General features: G+C 35.1%; 1 protein-coding gene across 3 annotated transcripts in view; it reads right to left on the bottom strand.

The window, feature by feature from the left end:
- GRM5 (glutamate metabotropic receptor 5) overlaps nt 1-18,287 on the bottom strand; it is a 475,017-nt gene that overhangs the window by 136,276 nt on the left and 320,454 nt on the right. For all 3 annotated transcript variants that reach the window (XM_045818291.1, XM_045818292.1, XM_045818290.1), the window contains exon 4: nt 3,052-3,287. In XM_045818291.1, coding sequence (XP_045674247.1) covers nt 3,052-3,287 — 236 coding nt within the window. The remainder of the gene's footprint in view (nt 1-3,051; nt 3,288-18,287) is intronic.

An 18,287-nucleotide genomic window follows, 5' to 3' on the forward strand; every position in this document is an offset into this window, starting at 1 on the left:
TTAAAAGATTTTATTTATTTATTTTTAAAGAGGGAAAGGAGGGAGATAGAGAGAGAGAAACATCAATGTGTGGTTGCTGGGGGTTATGGCCTGCAACCCAGGCATATACCCTGGCTGGGAATTGAACCTGCGATGCTTTGGTTCACAGCCCGAGCTCAATCCACTGAGCTACGCCAGCCAGGGCTAATACTTCATTCTTTATAAGGCTACTGATAGATCTTGACTATTAGATTTAAATGCTTCTCTTAGCTGTCATACTTTGCCTTCCAAGAAGCTCCTAAGAATCTATGGGTATTTCTACTCTTTGGGTGAAGACATTTTGCGTTTTGAACTATCTATTAGGTTTTAGTCACTATGAACAGTGAATAAGGTGAAGCTTTCTTGTCTGAAATGAATTAGAAACTCCTAAAATTTCTTACCATTCCAACTCAAAAATTGTTTTACACACACTGCCTGATGAAAGAGCTTAAGTACATTAGTATTTAGGGAAATGCTGTACATATGCAGTAGTGTTACAGATACTGATAAACCACCTGGGGTCTTTTTGAAGGTGGGGATTGAGAGGCTAAAAGGACATTTGAGTAAATTAGGAAATAAGGTCAACAGTAGAAATTAGTGAATATTTGAGAATCTATTATTACAGTCTATAGTCATACACAAATAACTTTAAGATTTATTTTTACTTTTTGGTATCTTTGACCTATGTATTTATGATTACATATTGCAAATTTGATGGGGCTATTTTTAAAATTATAGTATTCTACCTTTTTAGTGGAGTATATTGCTTAAACTCTAGACAAATCTGAATTTAATTCTCAGTCTCAGTATTTAATAGCTATATGACCTGGAACAAGTTATTTTGTATCTGTAAATCTTGGTTTTGTTAGCTTTAAAATAAGAATAATAGCACTTCCCTCATGGAGAAGATAATGGAGATATTACATGTGTCCATGTTTGTATACGAAATGACTTTTGGCGTCAGGTAAGATTCCCAACGGGTGGGGGCTACTGAGTGCTTTCCAGTACTGGAGTAAGGAACACATTCTGAGCAGAGAGATCACATTAGGGTGCTCCTGGGAGGGACCGAGAGCTACAGCAATTGGTTCAAAGGGAGGATTTCATAGATCATTTCCATAGAAATACTGTTTCCATGAAAATCAATAAATGAGTTTTTCAAGACTATATCTAGATATGACCTCCAGCAGGGAAAAAAAAGAGTAAAAGAGAAAAAGAACTATTCTTCTACTATTTCAAGTAGAAGACACTTCTAACAAAAAGCAGTGGGACAAGAAGAACATTAGTACAAAAGAAGGGAAAGACCAACTGTAAAAATTATCTTAATCACAGTGGTTAGGGGTTGTGAGTAACTTCTTAGTGAAGAGGAACTAGAGATGAGATCAGATATACAGCTTGCTCTTTATAACTCCTACAATGTAGCTACAGATAGGAATTTTTACATAATCATAGAATGGGAACACAGAGAGGCATAAGCACCCAAGTCTCAACAGAGGAAAAAAGTCTGTGTCCTTCAGAAATTGAATAGAATGGGAGTGGGGGGAGGGCTGGGGAGGGTGAGCTGGGAGGAGAGTAAAAGACAGAAAAAAAAGAACTGTGAAAGATATGATAACATTTATAAAATTGAAATTGTGAAAATAAATCACAATGCCATTTATTTGTATACATTTCTTCATGAAAATAAAGAAGAAAAACACAGTAAATCAATAAGCATTTGAAGATTTTGGACAAGAGTTAGCAGGATATGGAAAGTGGGAGAGAAGCAAACCTAGTCTCACACTGTGCTTCTACTATTTCTGGGTTTCATTGACCAGTACGCTATCCACCCTCCAGCATCTGTCTCTTATACTCTACCCAAATATGTACTGGCATAAAGCTAAGTTTTTATTTTACTAAACAACATGGACATTTAAAAACAAGCACAAATCACCATTTACTATCTCCACCATTTCACAAAAGATGAACTGATAGAAAAAACATAGGACTGACATAAACTCAGAGGAAAATGAATTATAAAAAACTTACTACATTATTACTGCTTTCCTCATTTTGGTGCTGTTATGTGGCAATTTTGGGGGGGACTAACATTAGTTCATGGACCAGGACTATGGTCCATGATCCTACTATACTACCCCAGTACACTCATGTGTTCCAGTATCATGGATGAAGGCACCTATATCAACAACTAAAACATTTTATTCCTATGCCAATACGTACGGGGTTCCTTTTACTTAATGTGCGATAAGTCAGTACAAACAAGTCCCTTACCAATTTTAAAAAACATTAACCTTTTCAGCATTGACAATATTGGTCCTACCTGGTTATTAGAGTCAAGATTCCTTTTGGATGTGCTACAAGTAATAATAACCAAATGTTTTGTTTAACCCTATAGCAATGGCAATGTTGAACTGCAATTTTTATTGGCATAACCATCTCCTGTAAAATACACTAAAGCCCTTGAAGATAGGAACTACTTTTTCTTAACTTCGTGCCCTTACACCTAAAGCAATATTTGGCACTTTATAAATACTAGTTGACTGACTGAATGAATGGCTCTGTTCATATTATGTCTTGAAACATTGTAATTATGTATAGCCCCTCCCTGCAACTATTTTATGGTTTATTGGTGCAAGTAGAAGTTGGCTCTGTCCTTCAACCTTCACTTACTCATTCTTCAGATATGTAAAAAAACCTTACTGTGTGCCTCACAATGTGCTAACTACTAAAGCTAATCAAAGAGCAGTATGTAGTTGCCTCTGAGGATGTCAAGAATATCCTACTATGGAGCTTACATCACTCTTTTAGCATAGTGACAATTTCTTGAATAACATAAATATAAATAATCATTTTAATCTCAATAGAGTAGACACTGCTCTAATATGAGAATAAAACCTGATTATCACTATATGTAGCAATACTCGGTTTATATAAAAGCCCTCCTCTCTAACAGATTACAGCCACTATCCCCATGACACCATTTACTCAAATTGGAGTCTCAGACTTATTCACTTCAAACGAAACGATAAATATGCTTACTATTGCATGTCTTGTTGTATTTGCTGTTCTCCTGTGCAAACCCTTCCAGGCGACACTGAAAACGATGCTGCCAAAATTCTTGAAACCAAGGGTTTCGGAGGTTTGTTTCTGGCCGGAGCTTCAGATAATAATCATCAAACCACTTGACATCGGGAGACTGGAGTTTGATTGTGATTCCACCAACAGCTTCTCTCTGATATCCATCTGTTACATCATACCTGTCAGCCCATCCATCACTGTGGGAAAACAGAAAACCCTTCAGCTTAGAACAGATATCTTTTAAGAAAATGATTCCATTGGCTTTCCTTTTGAAAGGATGTCATTAAATAGTTACTTTAGGCCACACCATGGTCCTGCATGATGCCTACATGACTCCTAAGATAGCAGCTTGTTAGAATAAAAAATGCAAAACACAGTGGAAACTTTGGGTCTAAGAGTACTGGAAGGCACCAAGCCCACTTACCTTGAACTTCAGGGAATAACTAATGTTCTGCCAGAATTTTATTGGTTGCAAAATACTGTGTATGTCTGGAAGCTGCATAATACCACCATTCACACTATTTATTGAACATTTTATAGCTAGGTCAAGTTAACTTTGAATACATTTTTTTCTGTATAGTAATTATTATAATGATCATAAAATAATGAAACTATTTCTAAAACATGATTATTATTAATTTAATTGTCCTATATCACATTATCCACCCTCCCTCCCTCCCTCCCTTCCTCCCTCCCTTCCTTCCTTCCATTTCACAAGTGAACTATAGAGAGGTTAAAAAAAACTTGCTATTATGAACATTCATCAGAGCCTCAAACTGAAGTCCTTGTAGTCCATAGCCCATATATTTGTTTTTATTCTCATACTGTTTCTCTAACGCGCTTAAAACACACATACGAAATTATGTCTTATAGTGGAGTGATTGAAAGAACATCTTAACAATGTGCCATCAGACATGGTGTCAGGGTGCATACTCCTCAACATCACTATCATTTTATGCACTGATCACTCAAAGTAATCTAGCAATTGCACAATAAAAGAGTTGAAATCAGAGAGTTCATGTTATAATGGTTTGAGTATAATAGAACAAGGAAAAGTATTCTAAGTTTATTAGAAAAATACATGAGATGCAACGCTGGAAATAAAAGACAAGACTTGATCTTTGTATCAAATTTATTCACACCTTGGGGGCATTCAAGGAAAAGACACTGACTTTTTCCATCCTCTCTCCCACTGGAATTTACACAACTTGTGCTATGTACCTGCTGGGACCCAGTGCTGTTGTCCTTCCTTTGAAGAGGAGCAATGGCTCTTTCAGGAAAGATAGAGTCAAGGGAAAATTTAACAATGAAAAAAAAAACCCAAACAGGGAAGAGAAGGGATATGGAATGAGTTGAGTGGAAGAATAGAATGGAGCCTCCAAAATGCTTTGCTGGAGTGTTTGGAGTTGGGTTAAGGGGAGTGGATACTGGGGAAAGGGTGAAGAAAAGGATTTATATTAACAATAATTATTTATTGATACTCAGATATTTATGTTTATCAGAATGTTCATTTCTTTTTATTATTGTTCAAATGCATTTATACTCTATTTTTGTAGGCAGAGAGCATGCTCTTATATTTTGCTTATAAAATCCATCCAGAAGTATTATGTAAGTAATTAACATAATTGCAAAAGGATTTCCTGTTTTTCAGTGTCAACTTTCCATATCAACTCTGACTTAAAAAACTGATAGTGAGAGTTGTTGCAAAGATATTGTAAGGGTTTGAGGCAACTTGAGATATTTCCTAAGGCCTCAGTGGGTGGAAGAGGAGAAAAAAAACAAAATAAACTATTTCTTCCTCTAAGTCCTCCTTGACAAGAAGGTATTTTATTAAAATTTATCTATGGTGAAATTTCAAAACTTTTGTGGCAGATCTGGGAAAAAAAAAAAGAATGCAATATGTTTTGTTCCCGTGTTGAATTTTGTTACTTCACACATCTTCCCTCAAGATTCTTATATTCAGCTACAGAAGCTTTATTTAAAGCTGACAAGTTGAAATGAAGTAGGCTTGTTTGCCTCATTTTCTCCCTCTGTTTTGGAGGGTTTATTATATCCATGGTATGAGAGTGTGGGTCTCATTGGCATTTGAGGAGAAGCACAGCATACTTTGAATGGGACAGGAAGCTCTGCTTGTCAAGCACCCACTGTCAGAGAAAGAGAAAATTGAAATCGCTTCTTCTGTTATCACTAGCTTGCTTTCATGTAATGTTATGATTATGAATATTACATAAGAAATGCAAGATTATAATGGGTCCAATTTACTCTTCACAATTAATTCATCAAATTTAATGGGGATTATAAAAGTCTGTCTTCATAAACTTTTTTAGAGGTTATATTTCCATTCAAAAATGTCAGAGGCAAATTGTGTTAATTTACTAATCTTTCATTATGTTCTTTAGCTTTTTAAAAAAAGTATAGATCTCTTTTCTGTATTTAAAACTTTAGCCAGAGATGATATTTTATTAGTAGCCTATAAGTTGGAGTTGTGAATTTAAAATAATTTTGGTCCATATATTTTTGTTCAACAGCAAAATAAAAACCATAGTGGATTTGTATGTGAACAGAAAATTCCAATATCTATGTGACAAAACAGAGTTATTCTATTTGAATTTATTGGGGATTATCAGCTCTTTAATCTCAAGTAAGTTCGTTCTGATGGGGGGACTCAAGAATTGGAAAATTTTTAGTTTTAACTTACAGTTGATAAGCTTAGTAATTAATGCATGTAGACAGTAATTAATGCAAGTAGAAAGCTATTGTTCTAGGAACCAGGATGACCAGACCCACCCTGACACCAGCAGACCAACAAGCAATCTGTCCTTTTGTGCCCCAGGAAGACCATAAGCAATCAAGATGGTATCTGAGCCTCTGGGCTCCAGGGAAAGACATACACTGTCCAGGACTTAGATGGAAGAGGGGTGTGGAGGAATGGATGAAGAGGTGAGGGGAGTAAGAATTACAAATAGGTAGTTACAGAATAGCCATGGGGATGTAAAGTACAGTATAGAAAGTGAAGCAGCCAAAGAACCTATATGCATGACCCATGGGCATGAGCAATGGTTTGGGGATTGCCTGAGGGGAAAATTGGGACAATTGTAATAGCATAATCAATAAAATATAATTTAAAAAAAGAAAGTCAATGGTCCACAAATGAAAGAATGGTAGGAAAATTGCAGGGCTTCACTTTTCATCTGATTAAATTTTCCCCTAAATTCCAAACCCTTTACCTACTTTTTTTCTGAATTCCAAACCTCTTTCCCACACTTTTCTTCTTCTTATAAAAAAGGTTGACTTGAGATGAGATATAAGATAGCCTTTTAGGGTACATAACCCACTGTCTTCTCAGATCACTGACCATCTGAATAAAGTGCCCATAAAGATGCAATCCTTATCTCTGCTTATTGGTTCTGGTAGTAACAGGCAGCACGAACACTGATTTCTCCAATTTCAGTTCCATGGTGGCTAAGTTAGATGGTGTTATATTGACTTTAGGTTATTAAATATTTACATTTTCATAAAAACATGCTTTTAAGATTTGTGTTAAGATGGCAGAGTATCTGTAAGTAAGAAATAATAAATTTAAAAGTAAGCTAAAATCCCCCAAAAAACTTGAGCTTACTTTTCTACTATGTGCTGTTTTCTACTGCACTGAAAGTGTGGCCTCTCAAGGCTCTGGCATTTCTTCAATGCCTTTGGGTAACAAATAATTTACCAGATCAGGAAAAAAGGGCAGCGAGATTAGGACACAAACTGAAAATACACTGCATTTAAGGCACTTTTCTAGAATTTGTTTGTTTGTATCTATATATGTATCCATCTATCTATTGATCTATCAATCAATTGATCTGTCTCCCTATCTAACTATCTATCAGGTTATTCACCCATTCATTCATCCATCCAACCAGCCAGCCATCTGTCCACCTATCCACCCACATAATTTCTCCTTTCTCACTGGTTGGTATTTTTATTGATCTCCTCTAATTAATTTCATTATTTTCTTTCCAATTATTTGATGAGTCAGTCCTCATTATATGCAGATTTTGTATTTGCAGAGTTACCAACTTAATAATTTGTGTGTGTGTGTTTTGTTGATTTTGCTGTTAAAAATAACCCCCAATCATGGTGCTGATTTGTTATTGAATTCCCAAGCACAAAGGCTGTGATATACCTTACATAGAAAATACCTATATACATGTAGCTGTCCAGATCTCCCAACACCATTTGTTGAAGAGGCTATTTTTTCTATTTTATGCATCTGCCCCATTTGTCAAATATTAATTGACCACAGAGACATGGGTGTATTTCTGAGCTCTCTATTCTGTTTCATTGATTTATGTGTCTGTTCTTATGCCAGTACCAGACTGTTTTGATTATAGTGGCTTTGTAATATAGTTTGATACCAGGAATTGTGATTCCTCCTACTTTTCACTTCTTTCTCAGAATTGCTGAGGCTATTTAGGGTCATTTATGGTTCCATATGCATTTTTGAAATGTTTGTTCTATATCTGTTAAATATGTCATTGATATTTTAGTAGGGATTGCATTGAATCTATAAATTGATTTGGGTAGTATGGACATTTTGATAATGTTAATGCTTTGAAACTCCACCACCAACTTACACCATACACAAAAATAAAATCAAGATGAATTAAAGACTTAAATATAAGTTGTGACAACAGAAAAGTCCTGGAGGAGAACATAGGCAGGAAAATTTCAGATATTCCATGCAGCAATATTTTCACCAATATGTCCCGAGGGCAAGGGATATAAAGGAAAGAATAAAAAAATGAGACTACATCAAATTAAAAAGTTTCTTCATGGCTAAAGAAAACATCAGCAAAATGAAAAGGGAAACAAACATATGGAAATATATATTTGCCAATGACATTCAAACAAGGGTTTCATTTAAAAATATATGAAGAATTTATATGAGTTAACAGCAGGGAGACAAACTATCTAATTAAAAAATGGACAAAGGACCTCAATAGACAGTTCTCCAAAGAGGACATATAGAAGGACCAGAAACATGAAAAGATGCTCAGCATCACTAACCATCAGAGAGATGCAAGTTAAAACCACAATAAGATACCATTCACACTAGACAGAGTGGCCATCATAAACAAGTCAATAAACAACAAGTTTTGATGAGGATGTGGAGAAAAGGGAACCCTAGTGCACTGCTGGTGGGAATGCAGACTGGTGCAGCTACTGTGCAAAACAGTATGGAATTCCCTCAAAACACTAAAAATGGAACTGCCTTTTGACCTGGCAATTTCACTGCTATGATTATACTCTAAGAATCCTGAAACATAGGAACCTATAGGTTCAAAGGAACCTATGCACCCCAATGTTCATAGCAGCAGTATTTACAATAGCCAAGTGCTGGAAACAGCCTAAGAATCAATCAGTAAATGAATAGATCAAGAAACTGGTATATTTACACAATGGAATACCATGCAACAGAAAGAAAGAAGGAACTCCTATCCTTCACGACAGCATGGACAGAACTGGAGAGTATTATGCTCAATGAAATAAGCCAGGTGGTGAAAGATGAATACCATGTGATCTCACCTATAAGTGGAACCTAGTCAATAAAACAAACAAGCAAGCAAAATAGAACCAGAGGCATGGAAATAAAGAACAAACTGACAGTGACCTGAGGGGAGGAGGTAGGGGGTATTAGGGGCAAGAAGGGGAAGGATCAAGTCAAGGAACATGTATAAAGGACCCATGGACAAAGGCAATAGGGGTGGAGGGAAGATTGAATGTGGAAGGTGGGGCATGGTTAGGTCAGGGAGAGTAAAGGGGAAAACTGGGGACAACTGTAATCACACAATAGTAAAAAAAAAAAAAAAAAGAAAAGAAAATACCTATATAAAATCAGCTGCGCTTGAGTGTGAGTAAAGTGCTGTTTTCTGTGAGTTTAATATTAATGAATCAACAATATACATGAAATAAGGTGTTTTCAGGAATGAACACACATAAGCAAGGCCATGTATTGAGTAGTTGAAAATGTTTTGACTAGAAGCTCCTGGCAATTTAAGCCTATTGATCAGTATTCACTGGTCAATAGGGTATTTAGGGTGGATTGATCAGTATTTACTTATTTAGTGTTTGGTACATGTTAATAGACCATAACTACTATAAATAACAAGAATTGAGTGTACATATAAATTCTTAATTTGGATGTTCTTTTAGTCAGACATCCAGTCTTTCTTTGGCTGTAAACAGATGAACACTTAAACAGGAAAAACCACTTTATTTTATTTTCATTTATTTTTTGAAAAAAAAAATTAAATTACTTAGGTTGGCTTAACTAAAGGAGAAATCTTCAAAGTGTACTCACTCTCAAAATATCTCCTCAGTAGATACCGTAGATTCCTTTACATTTTTCCTGTAGACATCCTAAGGACATATTCATGTAGTAAAAATTTATTTTCATTTTTTCCCTAAGATTGCACCATATCCAATCTATGATCTGCACTTCCCCCTTTTTCATCTCAAACCCCAATTCTCCTTATTTCTCATAATGATCAACACATAAATATTTACTTCTCTGTTTTCAACAGAAGGTTCTTATTTAAAATTAAATTGATGCTGGAATTCCCCAGTCAAAATTTACCTTCTCTATAACTTTCCTTATTTTCTTCAACATTTGTTAAATATATAATTATTTTAGACTAAATTATTGTGTGGTAATAGACAGTTCCAATATCTCAGTGGTTTAGAACAAAAGATTATTTCTTGTTCAGTGTTTAGGTTCACTGCAGAAGGCCTATAACTCTGCTCCATGTCACTCACATTCTGAGACCTAGTCTGAAAGAACAGTTTCCTTCTGGAATATACCTATCTGGTAGAATCGGGTGGGGATGAGCATAATGGAACCACACAATGGTTCCTAAGTATGCTGATTCAAAGTAACACACATTTCATTAGCCCAAGCAAATTGTAAGGGCAAACCTGACAAGAATGGGACAGATCTGTGTGTGTAATTTTTTTCCAAAGAGAGAGTCAATGAATATTTTGAAGAAAAATATAATCTACCATACTGTGTGTTGAAACTGTATTGAAACTGAAAAAAATGTAAGTTAAAAAGGTTTTCAAAACTACACTCCAGAGGCTGAGTCTAGAGGAAGAATGAGTCTTGAGGACAGACAAATAAATAAATGACCAGATACAAATGAGTTATTGTTGTCTGCAAAGCACGTTGTCCCAAGTGCTTTCCCAAATGCACTTGGGAAAGATCATTAAATTGCTGACTCACTGCTTATAGAATGATAAGATTTGAGTTTTGGAAAATTTTGATAATAGAGCAATAATAATATTTTGAAATATTCAAAATAAGGAGAATGTATTTAGGAATCAGGGAATAATAAATATTAGGCTTTGCAACCATGTAGCATGCACAGGATAGTGAACTAAGGAAAAAATAAGCAGAGGAGGACCAATTTTGAATGGCCTTTTGTGCTATCCCATTATATTTCACAATAATGCAGAGCCAGTGGTGGCTTCTAAGGTGAAAAATAAGAGGAAGAGGGATAAGAATTGGAAGTGGTAGTAGTGCAAGTGACAGATCAGAGTGGTTATAGATGAGTGTTAGAGACCCAAGTTAGAAAATGTGTTGCTAAATTCATTTATTAGGTCAGGTAGCTTTTTGGTAAGGCTTTCTATGTACACTATAATGCCATCTGTGAATAGTGACAGTTTTACTTCTTCCTTTCCCATTTGGATGCCTGTTATTTCTTCTTCATGTCTGATTGCTGAGGTTACGACTTCCAGTACTATGTTGAATAAGAGTGAAAGCAGATACCCTTGTCTTGCTCCTGATCTTAGTGGGAAAGCTTTTAGTTTTTGCCTGTGGAATACAATGTTGGCAGTAGGTTTTTTGAATATGGTCTTTATTATGTTGAGGTATAATGTAGCAGGATACAAAGTCAACATCCAGAAATCAATGGAATTTTTATACACCAATAATGAGCTATCAGAAAGAGAAACTAAGGAATCAATTGCATTTACTATTGCAAAAAAAAAAGATACATAGAAGTAAATTTAACCAAGGAGGAAAAAGACCTATTCTTGGACAACTATAGGACAAAGAAATTAAGGAAGATGCAAATAATTGGAAGGATATACTATGTTCATGAATTGTAAGAATTAACATCATTAAATGCCCATAGTACCAAAAATAATGTATAGATTCAATGCAATTCTCATTAAAATAAAAGTGGAATATTTCACAGATCTAGAAGAAACATTGCAAAAATTTATATGGAAACAAAAGCCCCTGCATTGCTTCAGCAATCTTGAGAAAGAAGAACAAAGTTAGAGGGAGCACATGACCTGATATCAAACTATACTATAATGCTACTAAAATCAAAATGGTCTAGTAGTGGCATAAGAACAGACACATAGATCAATGGAACAGAGTAGAGAGCCTAGACATCAACTCGTGTCATTATTATCAATTAATATTTGACAAAGGAGGCAAGAGCATACAATGGAATAAAGATAGTCTTTTCAATAAATGGTGTTGGGATAAGTGGACTGTTACATGCAAAAAAAAAAAAAAGAAACTACACTGCCATCTTATACCATATACCACAATAAACTCAAAATGGATAAAAGACTTTAATATGTCATGATACCATAAACATCCCTGAGGAAAACATAGGCAGTAAAATTTCAGATCTCTTGTGTAGTAATATTTCTGCTGATATATCTCCTGGGGCAAGAGAAATAAAGGACAAAATAAACAAATGGGACTTCATCAAATTTTATGCACAGCTAAATAAACCATCATCAAAATGAAAAGGGAACCCAATTTATGGGAGAACATATTTGCCAACAATACATTGAAAAAGGGTTTAATCTCTAAAATATACAAAGAACTTACACAACTCAACATCAGGAAGACAAACAATCCAATCAAAAATGGTCAAAGGACCTGAATAGACACTTTTACAAGGAGAATATATGGATGCCCCATAAACATAACAAAAAATGCTCAACATCACTAGCCATCAGACAGATGAAAATTAAAACCTCAATGAGATGTCACCTCACACCTGCCAAAATGGCTATCGTCAGTAAATCAACAAACAATAGGTGCTGGAGAGGGTGTGGAGAAAAGGGAACCCTATTGCACTTGGTGGGAAGTGAAGATTGGTGCAGCCACTATGAAAAACAGTATGGAATTTCCTCAGAAAACTTAAAAGTGAAAACTGCCTTTTAACCTAGCAATTCCAATATTGGGATATATCCTAAGAAGACCCAAATACAAATTAAAAAGAATATATGCACCCTTATATAAGTTCATAGCAGTGCTATGTACATTTACCCAAGATTTGGAAACAGCTTAAGTACCCATCAGTTGATGAGTGGATAAAAAAAACTATGTTACATTTACACAATGGAATACTATGCAGCAGTAAAAAATAAGGAATTCTTACCTTTAGTTACAGCATGGATGTAAGTGGAAACTACTATGCTAAATAAAATAAACCAGTTGGTGAAAGACAAATATTATATAATCTCATTTATAAGTAGAATCTAATGAACAAAGTAAATTAATAAGCAAAATAGAACCAGAGGCATAGAAATGTGGAACAGACTGACAGCTATAAAAAGGGAAGGGAAAGGTGGGGATTGATTGAAAGAAGGTGAAAGGATTAGTCAAAGAACGTACAACAATGACCCATGGGCCTGAGCAACAGTTTGTTGATTGACTGTGGGAGTGGGGAGGCAGGCTGGGTGAAGAGGGGAAAAGAGGGGGAAATTGGAACAACTCTAATAGCATGAATAATAACATACTGTTTAAAAAAAAAACAATGAAAATGTGTTGCAATGGTCAAGTAAACCTATGCAGGATTGAATTAAAGCAGCTGCAGCAATGGGGAAGATTCTAGGAATCCCTCAGATTAGATGTGTAGAAAAGAGGGAGTAGTCGGGTTTTTATGGTTTATGGGAGAAAAATTAATGATATTGTAGCTCCATGTTCTAATCCATAAAATATAGGAAGAGATCAGGTTTGAGTAATAAATGGAGAACATGAATACATGTTGGGGTCTGCAATGATCAGATTTTCCTTTATATGCTCTCTAGTGTTTCTTCTCTTGATTTCTATATAATTTCCATCAAATTGATTTGAATGTTAAAAATACAAATTAATATTTTTATTATGTGTGGTTCTAGTACCATATTTAAACCACTCTATTCTGTTCATGTTTTTGTATGCTGAATAATAGCTATTGGCACTCAAACAAATGAGAAATAATGATAATTATAGAACTGTAAAGACCTGATACTCCATACCATTATATGTTTATAACATAAATATTTTAATTTAAAGATTATTATTTTATCATTAATTATAAATTAAAACAACAAGATAGCATTATATAACTATTAGAATTACCAAAACCCAGGACAGAGACCATGCCAAATGCTAAAAGAATGCAGAGCAACAGGAATTCTTACTCATTAGTTGGGGGGGTGGGCACAGATATGAAATGGCATAGCCACTTTGAGGACAGTTTGGTGGTTTCTTATAAAACAGAACATAATTTTATCAAATGATTCAACAATCACACTTCTTGGTATTAAACCAAAGAGTTCCAAAATTTATATACACAGAAAAACCTGCATGTATATGTTTAGAGCAGCTTGATTCATAATTGTAACAACTTGGAAGCAACCAAGATGTCCTTCAGCAAGTGAATGGATAAATAAACTGCTATATCCAGATAATGGAATATTAATCAGTGCTAAAAGGTAGTGAGCTGCCAAGCCAGGAAAGACATGGAAAAAACTTGAATACATATTTCTGAGTGAAATTATTTGACATTCTGGAAAAGGTAAAACTATGGAGGCAGTAAAAACATCAGTGGTTGCCAGGGATTAAGGGGTAGGGGCAGACAGAGATATGATGAAGTAGAACACAGAATTTTTAGGACAGTGAAAATACTCTGCATGATACCACAAACTACTTTGCATGACAGATATATGTACAATATCAAGAGTGAACCCTAATTTAAACTGTGAGACTTTGGGTAATTTGCATGGCAGGTTCATCAGTTATAACTTACATACCACTCTAGTGGAGGGAATTGATAATTGCGGGGCGTGGGATGATCATGCTTGTGTCAGGGCAGGGGGGATATGTGAAATCTCTGTACCTTCCTCTCAATTTTCCTGTGAACCTAAAACTGCTCTAAAATAATAAAATCTTTTAAAAATTTGAATGATCATATTGAGAACTGTGCTACCAAATGAGTTTTCATTTCTGTCTTCAACACCAACTCTACTCAACTTTTGAAAGAAATGCATTTTTCATAAAAATATTTCACTACTGTAGAGTTTCCTCTGTGGTCTACATATGATGGTATCTCTAATTCTGAAAGCCTTTTCCACCATCCTTATCTTCTGACAGAGGGGTCAATTCTCTGGGTGTCCAGGCAATTATATAAAGTAATAACTTAGTACATCTATAATTAGTTACATGCATGCTAACTGAGAGAATGTCACTTCCCTCTACTGGATGATAACCTCCACTGAGGATGCCACCAACCAGGTCTATTCTGTTTTACTGCCATTTCAACTAATATCTGACATATGGCAGGTGCTCAATAAATATTTAGTTCATTAATACAATGCCTGAACAAAAACAACAAAAAAGATGAACTGAGAGGACATTATGCTAAGGGAAATAAGCCAGAGAGAGAAACAAATACCAGATGATATCACTTATACGTGAAATCAAAAATGGAAGGAAGGAAGGAAGGAAGGAAGGAAGGAAGGAAGGAAGGAAGGAAGGAAGGAAGGAAGGAAGGAAGGAAGGAAGGAAGGAAGGAGGGAGGGAGGAAAGAATCAAAATCATAGAAACAGAGAGTAGAAAAGTGGCTGGAGGGTCTGCAGGGTGGGGGAAACAAGGAGAGGTTGGTAAAACTTTCAGTTATAATTTGAATAAGGTCTGAGGATCTAATGTATAACATGGTGAATATAGTTGCTAATACTGTATTGTATAATTGAAATGTGTTAACAGAGTAGAGCTATATGTTCTTGATTTAAAAAAAGTAGATATGTGAGGTGACAGATGCATTAAATAACTTGGAGGAATAATCCTTTTATGATATATATGTGTATAAAATCATCATGTTTTATACTTTAAATATCTCATAACTTTATTTGTCAACTAGACCTAAATAAAGCTAGAAAAAATGAGAATAATAATAAAGTAATATAATTTAAAATCCATCAATACCTACTTAGCCTAGTATTTTCTAAATAATATGCTTCAACTATATTGCAATATTTGCCCAACCATACTCCATGAATTGTATTCACTATAAATGCTGTCAGGCATGCAAAGAATAACAGCTTGTCATCATCAGTTATGATGATTGGTTCATTTAGCAAATAGTTGTTTATTGAATGTCTAGTATATTTCTTGCATGGCATCAACCACAGTGCATAGAGTGGTAAACCAATGAGAAATGACCTTTTCCTTCTTAATACCAGGTCACACTAGCCTCCATCTGTAGGACTGACAGATCACTATGACTTATCTTCTTGAAAGGTCTTAAGACAATTCTTGACCAGTTACTTGCTGGCTCACTCCAAGCCTTAGTTAAAGAATGCAATGAGCTATGCAAACATTTGCTTTTTGGCCAATTCATTTATTTTTAGCTTAAAACATGTCATCTCTCCCTTCTCCCATTTCCTCTACTTTTTTAGTGGTTTCTTTTTCCTCTGCCTCCTCTCTCTCCTATCTCATACCAAAGGAAACAGCTTTCCTGGGTGACTTTTTCATGGGCTTCATCATCTCCCACTCCTAAGTCAGAGGACAGGTGGGAAAACTGACTCTTGGCCCCTGACTATGTCTTCTCATCACAGCCTTAAATGTGAAGTTAGTATCATCCATTCATTTTTATCACTCAATTCTAATCACCCTTAATCTTGCATTTGTCTTTAGTATTCACTTTTATCTTTCTAGATGTTTTACCACTTGGCTCACATTTTTCCTTCCAACCCTTTATTGTTTTTCTTTGAAATTGAAGTCACTTTTTTAGTTTGGGAGGAAGTATAATGGCTAAGAGCACAGATTCTGGAGTCACACCATTTGAGTCTGAATCCTGACTCTAACACTTCAACTGTGATTTAAGACAATCAAATATCTCTTGGCTTAGTCTTCTTATTTAAAGTGAGTACTAATAATATCTACCTTACAAGGAGTACATGAGTTAGGACCCATAAAACACTTAAATAGTTACTGGCACATAAGAAAGCACTTTAAAATGCCATTACCATTATTATCCTTGGTAACATTAATATCCAAATTGATGTTTATTTATTGACTTTAACTTCTTTACTTATTGGCATGCACACATAGTTCTACCTTGAAGCAGCTGGTCCCCCAGCCCTACTTTACTCTAAGGTTTCAAATGCTGTACTTCTCTCCAACTATAAAAATCCTTCCTCATCTTTCTCACTCTTGAAAACTCCCAGAACTTCCTCTCTCTTCCCTTGCTTTAAATCACGGATTCTCTCCCAATTATTCCAAACATTAGCAATCTAATGTACCAAAATTTAACTCTCATAATTTTCTAATATAAGTCTTAAGTAGTCTAAACTTAACCTCTCCTCTCTTCTTTGAACACATACACTTAATAGCTCTCAATGCCCAGAGATGGATAATCTTACTTGTCCTTTAATAACTAAATTTACTCGTATAAAGTGCACCAAGTGGTTATGGCTATAAAATAATTACTGCAGGATTTACAATCACTAGATTTAGTACCAAATAAATTTCTGAAATGTGGAAGTTCTTGAGGACTACATGCTAACAAGAATAAAAATAACTCTTAGAAAATTAGGAAGAAAAATGTTTCATGCATTATTGAATGTTAATATAGAGATGCTACATAACTTTAAATTTTGTCTCCCTTATAAAAATCTAAAACTTTATAAGGCAGCCAATATAATCTTTCTTTCCTTTTTATTTTTTATCAATCTATGTTTTAAGTTGCTGCTATGGAAAACAGAAAAATATATGTAGCATGAGGTCACCGTTTAGTAACAGTCTCCCTGTTCTTGTCATCCCATTAGGCATGACCTGCTTGGATAGGTATTGATGACTTCTAAACCATTAGAAGTTTCCTCGCTTATCCTATACACTGAACATCTTCTTTCCTTTTTTACTCAGTCTGTCCACAAAAGTAAAATCCATTAGGTTTCTAGTCACTGAATCATCTCTCACTGAAAATCATATTCCTGTCTTGTCTCCCTGAAATTATTCCCTGATCATCTCAATTAGTATTCTGTGTGTTTTCAAACTTTTTATTTTTACATTTACAATCTTCTGATTTATGTACATGGAAGGCTAATCACATGCAATGGGTAGAATTTCATTATTTGTACTCTCAATTGGCAACACAATTATTTAGTATAACTCTACAGAGTTTTGGGGGAACCATCTGCCATGAGCAAATAACATAAATAAATCACCTCAAAATCTGTTTCAAAGGAGCAATATCAGACTAAAAATGTAGCCACAGAAGGTCTATTCCCGAAGTCATTAAATTTGTATCAGGAACGTGAGGGGAAATGAGCGGGAGACTTGTCATGGGTGGGTCAGGCACACATTTATTCTTGCTCACTGAATTCTTTAGTCCTGCTTATCATGATGATATTGTTACTGCTGACACCAACCAGGCATGTGTTGTATATTGGAGACACAGCATGCTGATTTGTATTTCTCAAATATGTCACTCTTTCACACCTCCGAGTCTTTGAGGATGCTATTCTCTCTGCACAGAGTGCCATCTTTTCACCTCTTCATGTGTTTCATGATTTGATAAAATCCAACTCATTCATCAAGCAGACAGACCAAGCTTCAATGAAAATTATAACAACCTTTCTCAAACTCCCCTGGGCTAAATAGTTCCCTCCTCTCTACTTCCAAAACACTGTGATATTTACTCCCTTATTTACTGAACAGGTATTGGGTAACTCATATTCTAAATGTTGAGGCATAGTGATGAACAAGAAGATAGGATTTCTGCTCTCAAGGAGGCAATGTCATGATGTTTTCAGTTTTGTATTTATCATAGTATTAAAGTTAGGCACATTCACTTCTGTTTTCCCCAAGCAGACTATAAATTTTATGTTTTGGATGTCTCTTCATCCTTATGTTTATTATA

Source organism: Phyllostomus hastatus, unplaced genomic scaffold, assembly GCF_019186645.2.
Source record: "Phyllostomus hastatus isolate PE091 unplaced genomic scaffold, TTU_PhHast_1.1 phas_scaffold_317, whole genome shotgun sequence".
Classification (NCBI taxonomy): Eukaryota; Metazoa; Chordata; class Mammalia; order Chiroptera; family Phyllostomidae; genus Phyllostomus; species Phyllostomus hastatus.